The sequence below is a fragment of the Nilaparvata lugens genome, chromosome 7 (genome assembly GCF_014356525.2).
Source record: "Nilaparvata lugens isolate BPH chromosome 7, ASM1435652v1, whole genome shotgun sequence".
In the NCBI taxonomy this organism is placed as follows: Eukaryota; Metazoa; Arthropoda; class Insecta; order Hemiptera; family Delphacidae; genus Nilaparvata; species Nilaparvata lugens.
In genome coordinates, this window is record NC_052510.1 from 9538287 (window position 1) to 9563684 (window position 25398).

Sequence of the window (25398 nt, forward strand, 5' to 3'; positions counted from 1 at the left end):
TAGTAATAATGAGTCTTGTAGACAATCAGCAACATCTTAGTAACATTTATCAGCTCCTAATAAGTACCTTAGACTGTTTCTCTCACTAACAATACAGCTTCCTATTTTCTTAGGCCCGGTTGCACAAAAGCCTGTTAAATTTTATTCATGATAAAATTCAAGAATACCAATCAGAGATGATTTTTCTAAAATTAAGGCTTCTTCGATTGGCTCTTCTGGCATTCAAGCAGTATTAAAAGTTAACTGACTTTTGTGCGATTGGGTTGTTTGCGTTTTCTCCTTCTTCAAATTTGAATTTTTGTCTATCTTTCCAGAGAGCAGATCTTGCGATAGCTGATCTCACAATCACTTATGACCGTGAACAGGCTGTGGACTTCACAATGCCTTTCATGAATCTTGGTAAGTGATTTATGTCATGTCGTATCAAGCTATTTACTGTTCATTGAACCATTCTAAGCTCATTCTGAACAAAGAGCTTCTTCATTATAGAACTTAAACCATTTTTAATTGATATTAGATGACCAAGTGATAATATTGTGGAATCTTATTGATTCAAATCAAGGATAGAATAGTTCAAGGGGTAAAATATAATTCCAATGTTGCTTCTTCAATGGTTGTAACGGGACCGTGTCAAACTGGGCTGGCGACAAAGTGGACAGCCCAGTTTGTCGTTGCATATACCGTCAAACTTGTACTTTGAGAAATGCAGCCCAGTTCGACGGCGTGCAACTTTGACGCCGGCTGACAAAATCTGAGGAGCGCCAGTTTGTCGTTGCATGCACCGCCAAACTTGCACTTTGAGGAAACGGCTACTTTGTCGTCAGCCCAGTTTGTCATTGTCCTGTTGTGACATCCAAGATTTGAGGAAAATCTATCAATCTTGTGTGACATTTTGTTCATTTTTAAACTTTATAATGTTGTAAATTAATGCCAGCAGTTTCTTCATGATGTTGCGTTACTGAATTTCAACTCTATTGTTACAGGTATCAGTATACTGTACAGGAAGCCTATAAAGCAGCCTCCAAATCTTTTCTCCTTTCTGTCACCTCTATCTCTGGACGTATGGATTTACATGGCAACTGCCTATCTGGGAGTGTCCGTTCTACTCTTCATACTAGCAAGGTGATTAGAGTGTTACGATAAATAATTGTTAATTCAATGCTTCTTGCTACACGAATTACATGAAAACTCACGTCTTGGTGGAATAATTTGAAAATACAAGAAAAATTTGAAATATTGTTCAGCAATCTAGACTGCATACACACAGAGAGCAACCGGATGATAGCGACGGGATGGTAATTTTCCAGTTTCTCTCTCAAGACATGTAAAATTAAATGGTGACTTGCAAATGTCGTGAAACTTTTGTAGTACCAGAACTTTTGTAGCTTTTGCCAAAGTTTCCATCACGTTGCTCTCTGAATGTAAGCAGTCTTGAAAATATTCTGCTTATTATTATATGTTAATTAATAATAAATCTTTTATAAATCATGTGCAAGCATTCATGTTATATGATGACCAATGTATCAACTATCAAACAACAAGTAACAAACTAAAAGTACCTATGGAAGAGGTAAGTTCATTGATAAAAGGCATTGTGTCTAGTCAATATAAAGGCATAATAAGAATAATTCATGATGATATTATGAATAAGTTGAAACGACTTGGATAAATTCTAATTTGAAGAAATTTTGTATGTTACTTCTTCTCCTACAACAGATAAACGCAGACATGCTTCTATTGAGAGAAGTTCAATAGTTGGAAGTAAGTTCCGTATGTTCGTATGTTACTGCTCCCTATATAACAGATTTATGATTCTTCATATTATGTAACAATCCTACTAAGCTACTACCATAGAGAAACAATAGCATAAGTAGATATCCCATGGTATAGGACGTTTATGTCGTAACTCTTACTGTTATCTCAAGCCCATAGTTCATGTAATTCTTTCCTGTGAAGCTGTGTGACACTGGTAGTCTCTCAAATTGTGCCGTTCATAAACTCTCCAACAAAACAGTAAAATTCGACAATAATAAACAGTAATCGGCTTGAGATAACAGTAAAAGTTGCGACATAACGCCCTATACCATGGGATATCTACTCACGCTATTGTTTCTCTATGCTACTGCTAAAAAATATCTCTGAAAAATAATCATGTTTCATTCATTCTTTAGTTGCACAAAATCCTGTTAAATTTAATCATGCCAAGAGAACCAATCAGTTCTGGGATATATGCTTCTCTGATTGGTTCTCTTGGTATTGAATCATGATTAAAATTCAACAGGCTTTTGTGCTGCCAGGCCTATAATTACTTGAAATATTATTCAATGTACACAACATTGATGAATATTATCAATATCCTTATTTTATTCAGTGTGATAAATATCAATATTACTTTCAATTCATATGTTATTTTCATATGATGTTGATAGAGCTGAGAACAGTTTTCTTTTGGTAAATAGTTCTTTTAGTCGATACTTTCTTCTATTCTAATTCTTCTTCCTATTTCTGATTCTTATCCTTTCTATTCTTCTAATTGCTATCGTTTTGGAATTTGTGTGAGCCCACAGATTCACGCCCTATGAGTGGCACAACCCACATCCATGTAATCCAAATCCAGATCATTTGGAAAACAAGTTTTCACTTTTCAACTGTTTGTGGTTTGCCATTGGCTCGCTCATGCAACAGAGCTGCGACTTTCTTCCCAAGTAAGAGACAGCAAAGTTCTCAGCGTTGAGTGCATCCAATGCATCATAATCACACACGTTTAGCATTCTTTCTATTATTTGTTTTTGCAACCAAAGGAACATTTACTGGTTTTCATCTTTGTTTGTTAATTATTAGTTGATACCTCCTTCACGTTGAGCCTCAAACAATTTTCATAACAAAAAAAACTTTTTGTAACAATATTTTTCCGAATTATTCTACAATATTGCATTGTCCAAAATGATATTTTCACTGACAATAAGGTCAAGACCATAATAGGCGTTTTTTTCAGGCGTTTTCAGAGTCAGCAGGGTAGGACGCTCTCCGATTGGCTGATTGGTTTGGTGCCTGAAAAAACGCCCACAATATGGTCTCTTCCTTATTGTTGTAGAAATTTTCTTATTCTATCCCTGTGGAAAATTTCATTTTCTCGTTACTAGACCAGTTGAATTCACTGATTAGAATCAAGAGGGCTTGATTTTTAAATAAACACTTATCTAATCACAATCTAATATTTTTGATTTCTAAATAAACACATGATACTTCCAATGCTATCCCAACTCCCTTGTGCTATTAATGTATCAATACCTCAATTTTAAATTTCAAATAGCAGTATCATCACGTCAAAGTCAAGGGAAGAATGTACATTATTGTCCAAACTTCACCATTTCATCAAATCAATCAAACTAAAACCAATGTATTCATAAATAAGGATAAATAATGTGAATAAGGTTATTTATTCAACTTCCAACGGTACAACACCAATTCAACAAGAGATTATTTCAGAACTTATTTTTACACTAATTTACAAGAAGTTACTTCAATTCAATCAATCAAGTTTTATTGGACAAAATATTTACATTGGAGGTCCCACTAAACCCGAAGGGTTTTCAGTAGGTGCCTTTATAAGTGTACATAGTAAATCATAGAATCGTACATTACAAATTGAAACATAAATTTGTCCAAACTACTCCACTTCCTTCTTTTTACTTTCCTTGTCCTGATACCATAGGTAAGGAAAGTATTGCTTTCCAAAAAAATCAAGATACCTTAATTTAAAGTTTTCTATATGTTTCAAGGTCCCCTGAGTCCAAAATCATCGAAAGTTTCTTTATACCTGCAACTCATCAAATAATAAGTTTTGATCTGTTAAACTCAATGCAAACAGGAAGATGAAAACCAGTGACTAGATGTTTGGATTTGATTACATGTGTGTTGGCTGAATGGTAGCGCTAGGCGGTTGAATGTGTGTGCATGTCTGTCTGCATTGGTGTGTGCTATATGTGCAGGTTCAGCCCTTACGAGTGGGACAACCCCCATCCCTGCAATGACGAACCCGACGTTCTCGAGAACCAGTTTAGTTTGCTCAACAGTCTCTGGTTCACGATCGGGTCCCTCATGCAGCAAGGATCTGACATTGCTCCCAAGTGAGTTCACGCTCTTGCCGAGTAGTTTTTGGGCTTTTTGCTAAAATGATTATAAATATTGTCTTCAATAGAACCTTACTGCAACTCAATTTCATCAGGAGGCAGTAATAATCAACACAACACACAGAAAAAGAACTTCGTTATCGTAGATTATTCATTCCCACTATATTTCCAATGACTATTTTCACACAATTTCTCAACTGGGCAACACTGCAAACTAGTCAAGATAAGTGTAAAAACAGCAATGTAACAATAACTACTGACGAACGATCTTTTTTGGTCACCAAGGTGGGACCTGGCTGAAACGTTTCCTAAATTTAGGGAGGGTGCATCCCCCTTTGAGCGTGATGATCCACTGTATCATTACACATTAGCCTACATCAATTCAATATTGCCCATCAGTGGTGTATATAGAATTTTTTTGTGGGGGGGCAAGGTTAATGTTAGGTTGAGTGATTTTGAGTAACACCCCATGATACTTAATATCAGTTTTTCCGCTCATATTCATAGGGTAATTTGCGCTGAACACCCTTTTTACTTTACCATCAGGCCGTAAAATTCAGATTACTGTACTTTTTTCTGTAATTAATGTACTGAATTTTCTTCATATTCATTATTTTGGGGGGAAGGTTTCGGGCCCATTGTCCCTTATATACGCCCCCGTTGTCCATCACACATCCATCATATTATATTACATTATTGGTAGGAAATTTAGAAATTTCATTGAATAATGAAAAATTGAAGAATTTATTGGAGCCCCAATGATGTGCAATATATAGGCTACCAATAAACAGATCATAATAAATACAACTATCAACTTGATCTTGATATATGTGTAGTTTTGTTTTCTTATCCTCAATATTTCATGGAATCTGATTCTTGGCTGATAGTCAGATCAGTACTCTATGACAACAGTACTCTATCAAGATTTGGTCAGATGATGTAGAGCATGGGTGTTTTTATCAACTACTTATTTGTATGACGCATGATTTTTTATTTCATTGTAAGTTAATACTGTCTATGTGCACATTGTATTGAGCTTCACACAACTTTTCTTAGATTATGGGAAATATCTGGACTATTTCCCTAGACTCATCTAGACTATCTAGAGAATATCTCTGGAATGTAAGAAGAGATTTTAAGGAATTGAAGGGAATAGTGTAAACAAAATATGTGGCATAGATATTTCACTGTATGAGTATCTGATAGATAATCAATACAAACGGAAAGAACTCCCTTTTTTCAAGAAACCATTTATTCGCTTGATATTGTTTATGGCCATTTTTTTACTCAATTTAAATGAATATTTCCATTTCTATAGCTGAGCTATAACTAATAGATTAGAGCTTTATATAATCAATTTTCATATGCAAGTTCCTGACTTTTTATTAATAAATCCCTACCACAGAACTAATAGAAGTTTTTCAATTAGAATAGATAGTTTGTGAGGTAAATGTATATGGGTAGATGTATGTCGGATTGTCAATCAATGAAAGATTATATTCATTGTACTGTATTTCATGGATTTGATAACTATTTGAAAACTATATTCTAGCAGAGTTCTATTTCATTGAAATAGGCCTATACACTTCCATATTCTCTATTTATAGTAAAGTTTTCGAAAAGTTTCTTAACTTTTCTGACGCAATTTCACAAGCAATTTAGATGGTTCAAAACTAACCATGAATTTTACTCCTATTCTAGAGCCGTATCAACTCGAATGGTTGCTGGTATGTGGTGGTTCTTCACCCTGATCATGATTTCGTCGTACACCGCTAACCTGGCCGCGTTTCTCACCGTGGAGAGAATGGACTCGCCCATCGAAAGTGCTGAAGACCTGGCCAAACAAACCAAAATCAAATACGGAGCTCTGAGAGGAGGCTCTACTGCGGCATTTTTCAGAGTAAGAAAACCTCCTTATAGAGAAATTTTCCTTTCCTTGAAACTTAGATGTCTGGAAAATTGTTGAACAAACTGGAGATGGATAACAAACTATGCTATAATTATTGATACAATCTACAATCAGACATACAGTACTCATGTTTTCCAGGCTCTTGAAACATTTTGCTATTCACCTGCAATAATTTTATCTGTGAATATGATTTTCTTTATCTTCTAATGTGTAACGACTGCTAATACTATGAATTGAACTTAAATGAGAATCCAGTGCAATCCCTTGCCATAAGTCTCTCCTCAATGTTTACTTCTATTCCTTCTATTATTAATGATGTCAGTGGAAACGTTTCAAGTTCAACAAGTGAAACCCATTTACGATTAGGTGATTTGTTCTTTCAGATTCAGAGAAGGTTTTTCTTTAGATCTTTAATAGGATGTTGTCCACTTGATTCAACAATCGAGCATCCAATCAAAAAATGTCGCTGTTTTCATTGGTGCAAAGCGTCAATACAATGTTATGTATCATATTTTCACTCATTTAACAGAACATGAATAATTCTGTTATTCAAACCAGCTTTATTTTTTCGAACAAATTCAATGACACATTTTAGCAAGTCTCATGTGCGCCATCTACATTTAACGCCAGTCTAAATACACATGAAGATATAATGGCCACAATAATAAAGATAATGAAGATATGGCCACATTTATTATAATGCTTTTCATTCCACACCATGTCTTGGTGCGTCCATGTTTGGTGCACCATCCCGGTTTAAACAGAGAAAGATCAGCTGTTGGTTTAAACCTGGAATGTAACATTTATTCATTTATTTATTCATAATCATGCAAATGCAATACAGGTAAAAAACAAGGCATTTGCCCAAGATTGCTTTCAACCTTAATTTGGAAAACACAGTCTAAAGGTTATGTTACTTGGGTAACTTAAATTATAATTTAACATAGTTTAATAAAATCAACAATACATTCATACAACTGTAGGTCCATTCACCTCTCATTATCATCCGCCTCATCACCCACGCACAAGCCAAGAGCTCTTGGGGGCATCACCTTCAGCAAAACAAAACATGTAGATTACCGGGGAGTTAATTTTGAACGCCATTATACATATACGCATTAAATAATGTTGATGATGTGTATGGCCCCAAGTTGGCCGGCCAAACTCTGTAAATTAAGTAAGTAAGTAAGTAAGTAATATTTTATTTCACCAAAACAAAAATAATACAACAAAAATAATAATCCTCAATACAAAGTTGAAAAAAAAACATATTGATCAATATTTAAATATACACGAAAAACAACTTTGTCAAAACAAAATAACATGTTAGGTGCTGCCTGCAAAACCGAAGTTTGAGTGCTGGCAGCGAGTATTAATTTTCAATATAAAAAATTTCAATGAAGAAATGAATAGATGAAACAAGAATGAATATACATATGAAAGGAAATATAAATAAACATAGTATAAATGAAAAGGAAAAGTAAATTCAAAAGTGTAATTTGAAGCACTAAAATATATAAGTAGCCTAATTACTGAATGATGAATTCCATTATGTGGCTTAGAAAATAAATATTACAATATTATTATATTTGTGGTCAGAAGAATAAATTAATAATCTCAGAGTAGAAGACAGAGAATGAATCTGAGAAAATTATTTGAGTTTTGGAAGAAAAATAAAAAGGTAACTGCAATAAAAGAAATATAGGATAATTAAGTGAAGGTAGAATTTACTAGTGCATTATGTGTGAATGAATTGCGAGATATTCACTGACTTTATCCATTCTGCTATCTTTTTAATACTAGTTTTTGCTATTAAGTTATCTGGTATGAGGTTGATCAGTCTGTTGCTTATGTAAGGGAATTGTCTCCGGCATACAGTCATGTCTGTTCTATTGATTTGGAAATTACCCTGTATACGGAAATCGTAAGTTCTAATTTGTGGTGTAAATTGATTTATATTTTTAATTATATATAGTATTATATTCTTAACAAATAACTGTCTAACTGTTAATACTGGAAATTCAATGAAAAGGAGATGTGTAGGGTATCGTCTAGGTCGGCCAAGTGCTGCTTTTATTATGTGCTTTTGAATAAGATAGATTTTATTGAAATGTGTGTCCAATGCTCCACCCCATACCCTAATACCATATTGCAAAACCGACTGGGCATAAGCGTAGTATATTAACAGCAGGATATCTAGATCACCCAGCCCGTTTAATCTATGAAATTTATGGATCACATGATTCATTTTTTTGCAAGTATTATTTATGTGAGCATTCCATTTGAGTTGTGAATCCAACATGACTCCAAGGTATTTTGTCTCTCTTACTCTCTCCAGTTTCTGACAATCACAGCCTCCATCTCTCTCCCGCAAGCCTACCCACTCACCACAATTGTTATTATGAGTGCAGTCTGAGTAGTGGATTTTTATTCCACTTCGAAATGCATCAGTAGGGATAGCCCTTTCTGATGGAGAGAAAAGCATGAATACACTTTTTTTCACATTAAGTGTCAGCGTATGATGATCAAGCCATGACTTCACTTTGGTCAGACCAGACTCAGTCAAACGCTTAGTCTCTTGCCAGCTGGATCCAGTGAAAATCAAGGCCGTATCATCTGCAAAGGAGATTGCATGACATCCGTTTATGTGGATTTTCAAGAGTTCATTGATATAGACTAAAAATAATATCGGCGAGAGAACAGTACCTTGAGGAAGACCATATTCAGACAATGTCACTTTGTTGGTTTCAAGGATCTGTACTCTTTTATGCAAGTAAACCTTAAATAAATTAACACATTTCCCCGGAAAACCTATTAGTAGGGGTAAAGTGAGACTTCTGAAGAAAAGCTGAAGAAAAGCTGCCCCAAACCTGGCTCAAAGCTGCCCCCAAATCTGCCCCAAATCTGATTCTTGGTTCTAACCTTGCCCAACCCAATGTAATCCGATCTAACCTAACCTAGCCATACCCCTAATCTCACAATAAACCTCAAATGAGATTTCCCACTTTTTTGGAGAAAAAAAACTAGATCCAACTTTTTTTTATTTCTTGAATAACTAAGAAACCGTTAATTTTACAAAAAATCTACAAGAGTAACTTTTTCCAGTAAATCTAATAACGAATCCATTGAACCCCATTTGTCAAGATTGACAGAAAATAAGGATCTCATGGGAAAACTAGATCCAGTTTTTTTTATTTCTTGAATAACTAAGAAACCGTTAATTTTAAAAAAATCTACAAGAGTAACTTTTTCCAGTAAATCTAATAACGAATCCATTGACACCCCATTTGTCAAGATTGAACAGAAAATAAGGATCTCATGGGAAAACTAGATCCAATAACTAAGAAACCGTTAATTTTACAAAAAATCTACAAGAGTAACTTTTTCCAGTAAATCCATTTGTCAAGATTGAACAGAAAATAAGGAAAAAGTGGATCCAATTTCTTGAATAACTAAGAATAATTTTTTTCAGTAAATTCATTATTTGTCAAGGGATCCTAACTCCTAACTAAACTGAGCAATAAGCATTTTTATGTTGAGACCCTTTCTTAAGCAAACCTCAGCACTAAACCCCCCCCCCACAAGGGGGGGGGTTGGGGGGGCTTGACCCTCAGCCTTTAACCTGAACTACTTGAAAACTCACCTCAGGTTGTATTGAGAAGAAAAAAATATATAATAAAAATGTATAAGAAAGAAGTCAAGTCGGATATATTACTTGTTGATCAGAGTGTACATCTTGATGAGAGTATTACCAAATATGAGTATATCACTCACACACCATATATTCAACAGACATTTAATTACAATGATGAAATTCGAATTAGTTTAAAACAAGAAGATATTTATACACTTCCAAGTAGAAGTTTTCTCATAATTGAAGGCGAAATCAAAGTGAAAGATAAGAATGATGTTGAAACCAAGGACTTTTCACTTATCAATATTGGAGTTGCATACCTATTTGATGAAATCAGATATGAATTGGGAGGGGTTGAAGTTGATCGCACACGTAATGTAGGATTGACAACAACCATGAAAAACTATCTACGTCAATCAAAACTCAATGAAAAAATTATGGAGAATGCAGGATGGAAGTTGACTGGATGGAAAAGTTTAGATAAATTCTGCTTTTGCATTCCTCTGGATATATGGTTAGGTGTAATGGAAGACTATAGAAAAGTTCTATTAAATGTTCGTCAGGAAATTGTTCTATTAAGATCATCATCAGACTTAAATTGTATTGAATCAGAGACAGCAAAATCGGTGAAAATTGATATTACAAAACTACAATGGAAAGTACCCTATATACATGCTTCTGACACTGTTCGTCTTGATCTGCTGAGTTTGACACATAGTGATATACCAATTACCATTCCATTCAGATCATGGAATTGCATGAATTTCCACAATTACCTGAAACTACCAATCTTCAATGGACAGTTAAGACAACTTCAAACATATTGAAACCTAGATTCATTATTCTTGGATTTCAAAAGAATAGGAAAATGTTATAACTGCTAACAGGTCACATTTCGATTTCTGTAATCTGAACAATGTTAATCTCTATTTAAATGCTCAATCATTCCCCTATGAAAATATTGTTGGTAATAAACATTTATTGTATCACATGTTCTCTGAATTCCAAAATGAATACTATCCTTATAACAGCAGTACATCAATTGAGTATAAAACATTTGATGAATATGCACCATTGGTTGTTATAGACTGTAGTAAGCAGAATGAACTATTGAAATCTGGTGCAATAGACATAAAGCTGACATTGGAAACAACAAATAATTTCTCAGAAAAAACCAGTGCCTACTGTTTAATCCTCTATGATAATGAGTTTGAATATACACCACTGAGTGGAACAGTAAAAGAGTATTATAAATCTTCTATAAAATAACAAAGAACTAGACAATATTCAAATCAAAAGTATTATCTACAAATGTATCAATATTTTACCTTCAGTATCATCCCATTAATTTATAGAATTGTTCTTGTCTTGATAGAATTTTCTCCAAATTTAATTTTAAAGCATTTTATATTATTATTCAATTTATCAGCTTCTTTCAAAGCAAAATACTGACTGTGATGATATAGTGCTATCATATGAGCTTAGATTTTTCATTAAAGTTGAATAATGTTCTTGGTCTGGGTAACCAAACCTACATTTTTTTCTGGGTGTACTCACCTACATCTACAATTTCTTTCTGGGTGTACTCACCTAAACCTAAGATTTTTCACCTATATTTATTACATTTTTTCATACCATTCTTTAAAAGAGATTCCAGAAGAAAGTGAGAATTGTTGGATTAAGTTTGGATCAGTCATATACTTCCATTCTTTTTCATTATTGAGATTGATGTTTGGTATGAAAGTTGCAGCTAATGGTATACATTGTAAAAAATGGAAAAAATTCTGAATCAAATTTTTGATATCAACATTAATATCACTATTATTATCTTTATCATACAAATATCGACCAAATTTATCAACACTCATGATCTATTTTTATAATAAATGTTTAATACAACCTGAGGTGAGTTTTCAAGTAGTTCAGGTTAAAATTAGAGGGTCAAGCCCCCAACCCCCCCCCCTGTGGGGGGAGGGGGTTTAGTGCTGAGGTTTAAGCAAGGTCTCAACATAAAAATGCTTGTTGCTTAGTTTCAGAGTTAGGATCCCTTGACAAATAATGGATTTACTGAAAAAAATTATTCTTTGTTATTCAAGAAATTGGATCTACTTTTTCTGTTCAATCTTGACAAATGGAAAAAGTTATTCTTGGTTTCTTAGTTATTGGATCTAGTTTTCCCATGAGATCCTTATTTTCTGTTCAATCTTGACAAATGGGGTGTCAATGGATTCTTTATTAGATTTACTGGAAAAAGTTACTCTTGTAGATTTTTTGTAAAATTAACGGTTTCTTAGTTATTCAAGAAATAAAAAAAAAACTGGATCTAGTTTTCCCATGAGATCCTTATTTTTTGTTCAATCTTGAAAAATGGGGTGTCAATGGATTTGTTATTAGATTTACTGGAAAAAGTTACTCTTGTAGATTTTTTGTAAAATTAACGGTTTCTTAGTTATTCAAGAAATAAAAAAAAGCTTGATCTAGTTTTTTTTTCTCCAAAAAAGTGGGAAATCTTCATTTGAGGTTTATTGTGAGATTAGGGGTATGGCTAGGTTAGGTTAGATCGGATTACATTGGGTTGGGCAAGGTTAGAACCAAGAATCAGATTTGGGGCAGATTTGGGGGCAGCTTTGAGCCAGGTTTGGGGCAGCTTTTCTTCAGAAGTCTCACTTTACCCCTACTCCTATTCTCTCCAGTTTATACAGAAGGACACTATGAGGAATGGTATCATAGGCCTTAGCCAGGTCTAGAAAAACTGCCAGAGTTTTTTTACTGTTTTGGAAATTTTGCGTTATAATTCTTACCAACTCAGTCATTGCGTCTTTGGTGGATTTTCCCTCTTGGAAACCGTATTGGTTAGCAGCAATAAATTTATATTTTTTAAAGTATACCAATATACGTTTCTTAATTATCTTCTCAAAAATTTTTGATAGATTGCTAATAAGACTGATGGGTCGGTAATTCTCGGGCGCCTTCCTGTCACCAGATTTATAAAGTGGAATTATTTTTGCAATTTTAAAATGAGATGGAAAATGGCCAAATTCGAAACACTTATCAAATAACATTGACAAGGGCTTAGCTATGTACTCAGCAATATTCTTCAAGCATATGTTGCCTATTCCATCCATCCCTGGAGAGGCATTACTTTTCAAGTTCTTGATACAAAGTAATACCTCATCATAACTCGATGGGTGCAAAAAGAATGAATTCGGAGAGTTGGCCGCTGAACAAGGTGAGTACTGTGAGTTTAAAAAACTCTGTGTAGACCTATCCTGGATTTTCTCTGCATAATTTCTTCCTACTTCCGAAAAATATTTATTCATAATAGCGGGGTCAATTTCCGGTGGTTTATAATTACGTTGCATCTCTAGAATCTCCTCTATGCAGTTCCAAGTCTTTTTACTATTTCCTTTGGAGTTTGTTATTTTAGCTCTGTAATAGTCAAGTTTAGTTTTTTTAATAAGCTTGTTCAACATATTTCTATAGATTTTATAAGTATTTTGTAATTGGACATTGAAGGGTTCACTGTTCAATTTTTTATGCATCTTGTCTCGTTCCCTGATGGATCTTATCAACCCTGGAGTTATCCATTTTTTTAGTGGTTTATTTCTGTTTTTAATTTTGATTTGAACAGTAGCGGATTTTATGTACCGCATCAGTTTACAGTAAAATTCATTAATTTTATCATCTAAATACATATTATCGCCATTAAAAGAAGTCTCATTTTCCCAGTTTTCTTGTTTTAACCTGTCAATCAATTTAGTATAATCAATTTTTTCAGTGAGTGTCACTCCAATTCCCTTCGAACCAGTGTATGAGTTTCCTAAGTGGAAAGTTGTACAGAAATGGTCCGTAATATACGTTTTTTGTATAGAGCTAAGGACATAACTATCTCTAAAATTAAAATTTTTCCAAAATATATGATCTATACATGTGTTCGAGTTACCTGAAATACGAGTAGGTTTATTTATAAGGGATTGCAGACCATACATTTGCAAGAGACTGGTGTATTCCATTGCTAAGTTACTGTTGCTTGAAATGTCAATATTTAAATCTCCAATGAAGAGAACATTTTCAGTTTTATTAATACCAGATAAATTCGTATCTAGGTCATTCAGAAAAGCTTCTATATTCGAGGATGGAGATCTGTAGACTGCAAATAATGTGATAGGGTGTTTAAAAGCCTCTAATCTAATAGCGATAAGATCCGCTTCCGAATTCTGACAATCAAGATAGCGTACATCAATAGATTCCTTCACAAAAATACACAATCCGTTACTTTTATTCAGTTGTCCTGGTTTATCTATAACTGTATAGCCATCGATGCTATAGTGGAAGTTCTTATCTTACGTCATCCAAGTTTCGGTTAAAACTATTACATCATACTTCAAAGTACAGTTCTGTAGAACATGAATGAATTCGTCAAAATTCTTACACAAGCTTCGTATGTTCATGTGAATGATATTCAAAAAGTCAACAGAATCTGTTGAACCTACATGAGAATGAAGCTCAAAATTGATAATATCATCACTCTCAATTGCATCGAAGCATTCCAAATTTATTACATCATCAAAACTATATTGATTTTCCATGATTAACGGAAACTTACATACAAATAATAATTATGCCCCAAACGGGAAAAATCTTCTTCCAACACAACAAAATTAGTGACGCCCATCAAGATTCTATCTTTATAACATAATGTTCTTTTTTCCCTAAGAAGGAACTCAACATTCAAAAAACAATAACAATTTTGTTCAGTACCACTCGCATAACTGTTAAAAATTGAACCGTAAAAAGTATTATTTTTATAAGTAATAAGACATTTTAAAGGGTTAGTAACATAAATCAATGAATCAAGTACCTTCATGACAAATTTTAAAGAAATTAAACCAAAAACAATTAATTCAAATTTTTTCGATAGTCTATACTATTTTCATCAAATCCGTCTCATCCCGAACCTGCAGCACATTTCCTCCCTCAACTCTCCTCACCAGAATCTTCCCGTCCCTGATCCAAACAAATTTGTAGCCCTTGATTGTAGCTTGTGTTTTTGCCTTTTTGAACAGTTCAAGAAAGAAAGGGGCAAGGTGGTCGTGCGCTACAATTCGTCCGATCGGTAGCTTTTTATTTATTAAACTTGTTGAGATACCCGGCCCAGATTTATCATCCTTCGCAGCTTTTAGAAAGTCATTGAACCACGTTATTTTGTCTCTGCGACGAATAAATTTATAAACAATGGGTTTCACTGCTCCCCGTACCCTACCTGGCATCCTATGAGCCACACTCAAGTCCCTGGACTTAACAGAACTTCCCAACTTATCTGATAGTTGATCAAATACCTCAAAAACAGATTCATTTTTAGTTTCAGGGAGCCCGGAAAGAATTAAGTTGTCCTTGCGTGTATACAACTGCAGTTCAGCCAGTTCCCTCTTCATAAAATTGTTTTCAACCCTAACCTCGGCGATTTCCCGCTTCAGATCCTTTATTTCATTTTTATGAGTTTGTAGATCATTCTTGAAACTATCAAATTGTTGAGATAGAAAATCCATCGACTTACTCACTTCGGATAATTCATTTACAATAGGAGACAGTTCTTCTTTGATGAGTTTAGATAGTTCCGTTGTAAATAAATCCTTGACAGCAGCCGCAATGCGCCGCACGTCGGAAGGGGAAAGACAATCGGAGGAGGGGGTGTCTACGGCTGGCCCCTTATTACTCGAAGTGGTGGACTCAGTCACTGAATTACCTGTCTTAACGTTCCCCTCCGAAGCAAGGCTTCTCCTCCTCTCTCGAGTGCAAACTTCACATTTCCACTTTGTGCCCGATGAATCTCGGAAGAAATCAACTTCTTCGGTTTTTAAATTCACACAAGCCGAATGAAATTCAGCACAACACAAACTGCAACTGATTCTAACACTATTTGTTATGGATTTCTGGCAATTGGCACAACTCATTATCACAGTACCGGTAATACTAGTTTGAATGAAACTCAGATAAATCCGATAAATCGGAGAAACGAAAAACAACTGCTCTGCTCGGCGTCTCGACTGATACTGAATTAATAGAAGCATATTAATATTTTTCATGAATCATGTTGAATCCTGTTCCAGGACTCCAACTCTTCCACTTATGGTGCATATGGACCTAAGTAGACCAATCTCCGTGCATTAACAGAAATAAATTGATATCCCAATATTTTATTCAACACTAGACTCACCGTCTATGTTCGTTTCTCGTTGCAGGACTCGAACTTCTCCACCTACCAGAGAATGTGGTCATTCATGGAGTCAGCTCGACCGAGCGTGTTCACCTCGTCCAACGTGGAGGGAGTGGAGCGAGTCACCAAGGGCAAGGGCAGCTACGCCTTCCTCATGGAGTCCACCAGCATAGAGTATGTCATCGAGAGAAATTGTGACCTCACTCAGGTGGGAGGTTTGCTCGACTCCAAAGGCTATGGCATTGCTATGCCTCCAAGTAAGTAGAAGATCATACAAAAATTGAATAGCTATTTATTGTATTTTATAAGGCAATAAGCAGGTAATAACATGTAGGAAAGAAAGTATAAGTAGATATCCCATGGTATAGGTCGTTTATGTTCCAAATTTTGAGGCGATTTTTGTTAACTCAAGCTAATTACTGTCTACTACTGTCTATTTTTCATTTTTTGGCTGGGTTAGAGTGTAAGAGTGGCACATTATTAGAGACTAGCAGCATCTCATAACTTCACGAAATATAACTATAGTGGACTATCGGCTTGAGTTAACAGCAAAATTTGGAACATAAACATCCTATGGAATATTCCCTTTTGCTATCCTTTCTCTATGTTAATAGCACAGAAAAATTGAATAGTAATTTATTTTATTTTACTTGTGTGATATCTTTTGTATCAGTGAATATTATTTTACTAGTCCTGACAATCTACCAACTTTTTTAGACAATATAGCATAGGCTACCGTAATGGATTGTCTTGGTAAATAGATTTCAATTACTTTTCATACTGTCAGTATTTTTTTCATGACCTACATAGCTCATTCATCTATCGACACCATATTGAACTTTTTAGAGACATAATGTATCTCTTCCCAAGATGTTGAGTTCTCATTATTGAAAGAACATATTATCCAAAAGGATAACGAATTGGAATCCACCAGGAAGAAGGAAAAGGAGGAAGACCTTCTGAAGCTTGGATGAAGCAAGTGAAGAGTGACATGCGCGAGAGGAATTTAGCAGAGGGAGATTGGATGGATAGAGTGAGATGGCATGTGGGATTCGAAAGACGGCTTCTGCTGTAAACTAATCTTGCTATAAAAAGAACACATATATATTCAGTTCATTGTCTCCAAATGAGCTTATTCTGATGTAAGTCTCATTTGAATTCTGCCTTATACAAATTATCAATGAAGTCACTGATTTTTTAGTAGACTTTTGCCAAGATGTTATACTTTCGAAAGAGGCGCTCAGTCATTAAGATATCTCTTAACTTACAGATATTTGTCATATGCTGTGAAGTTCACAATAGAAAAAAGAGCTTAAAAATATTGAAAGGCTTCAAAACATTCAATTCAAGTAATTTATCGTCTATAAACTTCTGTAGACTCTACGTCTTTAAAAAACAATAATAAGAAATAGATTTCACTTCATCTCGTATTGGGATGGAACAATAGTTTTAGTTACACAATTGCAACAACCTATCAAGATAGTTGATCAGTTTAATATCTAAATTCGAGACTCACTTATCAAGTTCAATGGAATCAATTGTAATTTTATCAATCTTGTTTTTTTGCCAGTGGAAATGCTTCCACATTGATTATTGTGAATTAATTTCAGATTCACCATACAGGACAGCAATCAGCGGCGCCGTCCTCAAGCTGCAAGAAGAAGGAAAACTCCACATTTTGAAAACAAGGTGGTGGAAAGAGAAACGCGGAGGCGGCTCATGTAGGGTCAGTAGGCCTATCTCACCCGAGTTTACTTCTTTTTTGATCAGCTTACTGATATTATACATAAATTTCCGAAACTTCATATAATTGCACTATTTATTATTATACTATTTCAGATTTTAATGACAATGAAGAGTCAACTGATATTTTTATTTAGATGACACATATATAGTGAGGTTCATGTTATAATGGCAGTGTTTGATTAGCAATGGTATTGCTAGCCTTGTCTAACATTCAACAAAGCGGATAGCGCTATCTCTTTCTCGCTTTGCTCTGTTGCCAGATCATCTTTTAACAATGTAGAATTAATAATCGATTAACTGAATATTTCATATTAATTATGATCATTCATTATGAAATTATTGAAAAATATAATTTATTTCTTAATAAAATCATAGAGAAACAATAGCGTAAGCAGATATCCCATGGTATAGGGCGTTTATGTCATAACTTCTACTGTTATCTCAAGCCGATTACTGTCGATTATTATCGATTTTTACTGTTTTAACCGGGTAAGAGTGTATGAACGGCACAATATGAGAGACTACGAGCATCATAAAGCTTTACGGGAATGAACTACGTGGACTATCGGCTTGAGATAACAGTAAAAGTTGCGACATAAACGCCCTATACAATGGGATATCTATTCATGCTATTGTTTCTCTATGATAAAATATAATTGATTAATTTAAACGAGAATGAACAGTCAATATTACATCAATAAACCTGTATCAGCTACCGTCTATAGAAGGCATTGACAAGACTGAGGATCGGCAACATTGTTCTCCCAACTTTCTCCACTGCCATTATAACGTGGACCTCACTATAATCACTTTACTATAGGATGAAAATGTTTGATCAAACGGAGAATAAATACCATTTGTTTGAATGCAGGATGACACATCGAAGAGCAGCAGCGCAGCCAATGAGCTGGGTCTGGCGAATGTGGGCGGGGTTTTCGTGGTGTTGATGGGAGGCATGGGCGTGGCCTGTGTCATCGCCGTCTGCGAGTTCGTGTGGAAGTCACGCAAAGTGGCTGTCGAAGAACGGGTGAGCAGTCCCCTTACTTGACCTCTCACCCCCGATCTGGGCGACACTCCTAACTGAACAACTGTATAAGCTCCAAAATGTGATCTTACCCGATGTTGACCCAAGCTAACCTTACCTAACCTAATATTGAACTCACCTCAGCAGTTCCCTTATATGACCTCTCACCTTAATCTGGCTGACACTCCTGACTGAACAACTGTATAAGCTCTGAAGTGATCTGACCTGATATTGATCTAACCTTACCTACCCTAACATGACATTGAGCTAACCCAAGATTGTCCTAACCTAACATTGACCTAATCTGAGCAGTTCCCTTACTTGACTTCTTGCCCCTGATCTGGATGACACTCCCAACTGAACAACTCATCAGCTTTAAAGCATGTGATCTAACTTGATATTGACCTCACTAAACCTGATTTTGAGCTAACCTAGAATTGACCTAACCTAACCTAACATTGACCCAACCTGACCAGTCCCCTCTCACTCTTGACCTCTCACTGCCAATCTGGGTGGCACACTCCAAACTGAACAACACAGATTGAAAAAGTGGTCTCAGATGGTCAAAAAGTGGTCTCTGAACTCACCTATAATAACACAAATGAACTAATATTGATGTGGCCTCACACTGACTTGACTTAAGATTGACCTAACCTAACATTGATCTAACCTAAAATTCATCTTACCTAACATTGACCTTACCTAAATATTTATCCAGCCCAACATTCACCCAAGCTTATTCAACTAACTCAATGTCAACCTTACCTTACATTGAGTCCTTAAAACCAACAGAAGGTCCATGATGAGCGACAGCTCAGACTCTCTTTTGTTGCCAATACTGACGATGCAAAGTTCTGCTCCAGTACCGGTAGATATTTTACCCATACAACATGATTTGCCATAATAGTTTATATTCAGGGTAATAATTTATTTATTTCAACTTTTATTGGTGTTAAATAGGCAGTGTGGGAAACTGGTAGCCTAAAGAAATCTAAAATATGGCTCAGTGATTTAACTTAGGTATTCTACATAGAGTTTGATGACAATTTGATCAAGAAGGTCATATTCCAGAGTGTAACTCAGAATTTGAAAATCGAAAACTATGGAAGTTAGCGAGAAGGATGTAACTGAAATAAGTAATATTTATATTACTAACCTGAAAGCTATATAATATTAGCAGATAATTGTAAGGGAATAAAATTTAATCATACATAAGACTATACCGGTACTGTAAAAAACTTATGAAGATGGTAGAGTGAGAGAGCAATAACCATATTCATTCAAACTTATTCTAATCAGCATCAATAATACATTACGATATTCGTATTTGCATTTCAAAATTCATTTATAAACTGGGCAGAGCTTTGCAGCATTATAATTGACTATTTAAATGACAATATTGATGTGAGAATTCGATTTTGTGATGTTGTAAATAACGTGTGAATCGATGTGATTAATCTCTGATAAAAGTTTTTAATAAGAATTTTAAAAACGCATTAACAAGGCGTATTTGTACATAAATGCTCTATCTATTCTAAATATTGTCTGTGGAATAAATAAAATAATATTATCTACTCACAGAGTTTGGACAAATAATGTTCTATTTGTAAATAATATGGATGAAAATAAATTATTATGATATTGTGTACAATATTCATTCAGTATAATAATAGGATTAACAGAATAGACTTGTATTTATTTATCGGATTCATTGACTCACAGTTACCGTGGTGCGAACATTCCAGTTGCCAAATTATTTCTATTGTTATAGCCAAAAGTAAGATCATGATTCTTGATTGATAACACTCAATTTTTTGTATTTGTAATCCCTATCATTATTTGGACCAGCTCTAGGAGGATTTTAATCCTCTCAGTTCTTATACTAATACATCTTACCAGCTAAAATGAAATCATTTTAACCTGTTTTCCATTAAGGATTTGACTTGAAATCACCTCATATCGAGCTCAATTACTAAATATCAGGTCAGTCTGATAATATTTTGATTCAAATTACATTTAAAATGTGATTATAATAATTATTTCCGTTCTTTGGAAGAACTATAAGCCATAATACATTTTTTGTAAATGTGTATATAGTAAGTTTATAATACTGTATCCAATCAAAATATCCATTAATATGCGAATACCAATGAGTTATTGTTCTGACGTTGGAATTTATAACAATTATATTGTTGATGTAGTGACAAATCTATCATAAATTAAGTATAATTATTAACATACTCCACAACGATTTAATATGTTTTGAAAAGAAAATTATTTAAACGACTTTTTGATATTGATAATAGCATGTATATAGTGAACATATAGACATTTTTGTAATTTTATATTATTTAGTTTTAGTGATTATTTGAATCTATCGCCTTAGTTCTGGAATTTAGTATTATTCAGGCTTACTCACTTTTTTCAAACTAGGTTTAGTATTATTAGTTGTAAGATATAACGAGACTGTGATTATTCATCTGCATAATAATGTTAGGCAGAATAAGTTTTAACGAAGATCATGTAAAAAGTATTCCTTAGACTTGATTAATTTATACCCTTGAAGAAGCTATTCATCGAATAGAAGAAATAAAACTGTACTTATGAATAGAAAAATAGTTCTAATGATTATGTTCAGGTTTGAAAATAAAATTCTATCTGCCCATGAATGATGATGCTGATGATCTAGAAATATTCAACCTAAATATTTATCGATAATATTTAATGATACGATAATTCCTTTCTGAGTATCACCGGTTTCTGTTCTTGCCTTCACTATGATTCGGAGTAGGAAGTAAGTCTTCCAAATTTTGTATTTTGCATGGATGTTGAGAAGAATGAGAAGAAAAGAAAATCGAAAAAGTAATTTAATTTTTATTCATCACTACTATCAATTCAATATGAATAGCAAAGCTCATTCCGTTCAAATACATTGAAAACAAGCGTTCTCATTATTCTAGTATTACTGCCTGTTTAAATTTACAAGATAAAATTAATTCAGTGTGCATGCTTTGAAAGATATCATTTCTCGAGCCCAAATAAGCTTAGCTGAATATCTTGATTGATTTTTTTGAAATTCAAATAATCAGAAACTTCTCCAGCTTATTATTTTATTGCATGGTTATTAAAATCTTGTGCTTTAAGTTTACAGTAACTTACAAGAGATACCGTTTATGTATCACAGGTGTGGCATGAGTTATCTGCTTTATGAAAAACTGTGAGTCCTTATCATCAACTGTGCTCTTATATATATTCAACTGTGAGTGCCGGTTGCACTAAAGCCTGTTAAATTTAAACCGTGATTAATTCGACGAGAACCAAGCAATCACAGAAGCCGTCTTATCGAAAAGGCCTTCTCTGAGATTGGTTCTCGTGAAACTAATCACGGTTTAAATTCAACCTTGTGCAACCAGGCCTGAGTCTTTCTATAAAATTATCATGAAATAGCTTGTATCGAATAGAATTTTCAAATTCATACTACGAAGCATTTAAGAAGTCTTCCACATTAGTGATGAAAATGTTGTGACTGCATTTGAAACGACAAGTTTATTTCCATCCTTAATATTTCAGTAGATACTAATTCAGCTGAAATTGATGTAATTCTTTCTCCAAACACTCATTGTTCATCTCCGCAACATACACTTTTTGTGGCTACAATCATTTTAGTACGGTACTGTGTTTTGATTTTTCTCATTCGGAACTGATCAACGAGAAACTTACACATGCTTGTGAAGAAGTAAGCTTGGTATCATTCTGTAGAAAACAAATTAATAATGAGACATTTCCATCAAAAAAACTCACAAGAAACACGATAAATGATATAGATTTACTATATCAACTTATTGTACTCCAAATATAGAAGTTGAGACGAGCTTCCAATCTACCAAATATTGACATTGCCAGACTATGTTGAATTCAGACCTTCTCATGCGAGCAAATATAGTATGAGTGAATATGTAGCAATTTAATTTTGCCATTTTAGAGCTGTAAAGTATATTAGCTATATTAGAGCTACTAATTATTGTCAGAAATCGTCTCAGTAAAATAATGATAAGGTTTCTACATGGAGAGATATCAAGTACAGTAGAGCCTCGATATAGTACATCTCAAGGGACCGCTCAGAAAATGTACTATTACAAGGTCTGTACTAGATCAGGGTGCACTATATCAAGGTCCCACTGCATATGGACGTTTCAGAGGACTGCATAAAAAATTTAATATAACGGGGTGTACGATAACGAGATTCCACTGTATGATATAAATGTGATGAAATTTTTACAAGTTATTGAAAGTGGAACAGAATTTTTCTTTGAAAAAAAAACAGTTTTATTCTTGTCACATGCCACATCCACACTTATGAGATTTGTATACAGAACTGCAGTTTCCTGTTGAAACCAAACTGCAGTCCTGTGTACAAATTTAACAAATGTGGATGTAACAAGAATTGAAATGTGCTTTTACAATTATGGAGGAATTCCACAATATCAATATAATTGAAGAGACTTGAAATGTTGTCAAAAATTCACTTTATTCAAGTAAAATTTAACATTTTACAGTTATTTTGACAAAAAAAAACAAATTTTTACAGAAAAATTTGACAAAATATATTATTAAGTATAAAGACAATTTTTTTATGATAAATGAATCTCATTACAATTTTAGACCAAATACTATCAATAAATCGAAGTTTATCATGCAAAATTTACACTAGTTAAGAGACAGTTGATATATTCAAGCAGCAAGTTTATAAATAATTATATTACCTTTTAATTTGACACATATAACTAGAGATACCAGTAATGATATAAAAAATTGGATAATTGCAAACTATTTCACTTCAATAGAAAACCTTATTTAAATTAAAATTTATTGTATCCCTTATAATTTATTTACTTTTCTCTTTTCTTCATTCTCAGAAATGACTCAATGATGAGGTTTTTTTTAATATTATTATACTATTTTCGATTTGCAACGGTCACCAGCGGGCAAAGTTTATTCTTTTGCTGGTGATGCCATATATATAACACGTAAATTATATATACATACGTAAAGAGATATTTATGATTTTGTATTATTATTTTCTTATTTTTAAGTTAACACTTGTATTTTGTTTAAATTTATTGTTCATCATATTTGATTTGCTCTTTGTTTGTAATTGTTTTTTTAAATGGCGAAATAAATGATTTGATTTGATTTTTACTTAAATAAAGTGGATTTTTGACAACATTTCAAGTCTCTTCAATTATGGAAAAGTTCCACAACATCAATATTCACGCTACAAACTTAATTAAATATCAATACAATTTTTTTTAAATCAAGAATTTCCCTATTCAGCGAATTTGATCAAGAATATTTCTTATCGTGTATCAAGTGATTTCAACATAATTAATGACGTGTTTACAAGTGAAACAAGATTTTTCTTTCGTGTTTTCTGTTGTGTTGCAGTCCTCCCTCTGTTCAGAAATGGTCACCGAGTTGAAGTTCGCCTTCTGCTGCGGAGGGACCACTCGACCGGCCCAAAAAAAGCCGCCCCCAAAGTCGGCGATGACTGGCGCCGATCAGAGATTCATGCCCCTGGGCAGCTACCCGCAATACGGTTTCATTACCAAGGAGCCGCTCGCTTGAAACTGGATGAGCGACACAATGTTGTAAAACAAGTCTGATGAAGAAGCCTGTACCAGATTCTGAGCGATACTGCCAAATGTATACTCCAATGTTTGTCTTTATGTAGCTCGAAAATTTTAGAAGCAAAAGTTACAAAGAACAGTTGTATTTATGAAGTTCTAAATTGATAGAAACTGAAGTTGAAGAGAGTTTGAGAATAAATTAACATTTTTATTCAAACTGAGAGTGATGGAGCGATTCATTTATTTGCAAATGGAAATTACTGAGATATTGCAATTATTCAAATGCTAATGAATTAATTATTATTATTAAACGAAAATCCAAATTAAATGCTGTAATTCACCCGAAGACTTCTGCTACTGCAATTATTGACAACAGGGTAAACAGCTAGATGGAAATTCGATGAGCGCTACTATTCAAAAATTATTTGTCAATTTCCATCTAGCTGTTCACCCTGTTGTCAATATTTGCAGCAGCAGAAGTCTTCGGGGTGAATTACAGCATTTAATTTGGATTTTCTTTTAATAATAATAAATGCATTTATTCATTAATAATTATTATCGAAAGGTTATCTAAAATGCTGATTGCTATCAATGCTTTTTGGAGGGTGATCTTTCAAAATACTAATTTTTTGATCATAAATATCCATGTATTCCACATGCAGGAGGCAATTCAGTCAAGAGTCACAATATCAAATTTGAAGCAGTTCTCAGCTCACGTGAATCCTCGCAGTTTTATTTTTTAAAGATGAGTCTTTATAGCATAAATATTCATGCCAAATTTCAGATCAATACAACATTTCGTTCTCGAGATAAAAATTCCCAAGTGAAAAAAAATGGCAGCTATAAGGATAACCGCTCATTTTTGTACACTTCAAACACGACATTTGTAGTCTCCTATCATCCAGGAACAATACCCTAAAATGTTCGACACTACTTCTGAAACACTCTGTTTAGCTCCAGAACTCCCGGTTTAAGAGTCTAATTTTGATGAAAGTTATTAATTTAGTTTCCTCAATAAGCATTTATCAATGTTATTCACCATGATATGTTTTTAGTTTCGTGAAATTATCTTTGTAAAAGATAATAGAAAGACACAGTCTACTTGTTT

The 25398-nt window shown here is 33.9% G+C and overlaps 1 protein-coding gene across 6 annotated transcripts in view; it reads left to right on the forward strand.

Moving 5' to 3' along the window:
- Positions 1–24651, forward strand: part of LOC111057584 (glutamate receptor ionotropic, kainate 2) — a 208988-nt gene extending 184337 nt beyond the window's left edge. Inside the window, exons 12-20 of one of the 6 annotated variants that reach the window (XM_039433629.1) lie at positions 315–399; positions 984–1122; positions 2568–2705; positions 5835–6033; positions 15919–16150; positions 17504–17619; positions 18511–18666; positions 21455–21457; positions 24109–24651. In XM_039433629.1, the coding sequence (XP_039289563.1) occupies positions 315–399; positions 984–1122; positions 2568–2705; positions 5835–6033; positions 15919–16150; positions 17504–17619; positions 18511–18666; positions 21455–21457; positions 24109–24288 (1248 nt within the window). In that variant the 3' untranslated portion in view covers positions 24289–24651. Of the gene's footprint in view, positions 1–314; positions 400–983; positions 1123–2567; positions 2706–3992; positions 4131–5834; positions 6034–15918; positions 16151–17503; positions 17620–18510; positions 19963–21454; positions 21526–24108 lie in introns of those variants that run through there. The other 5 variants (XM_039433632.1, XM_039433628.1, XM_039433631.1 and 2 more) reach the window with 5 other exon arrangements.
- Positions 24652–25398: the final 747 nt, after the last annotated feature.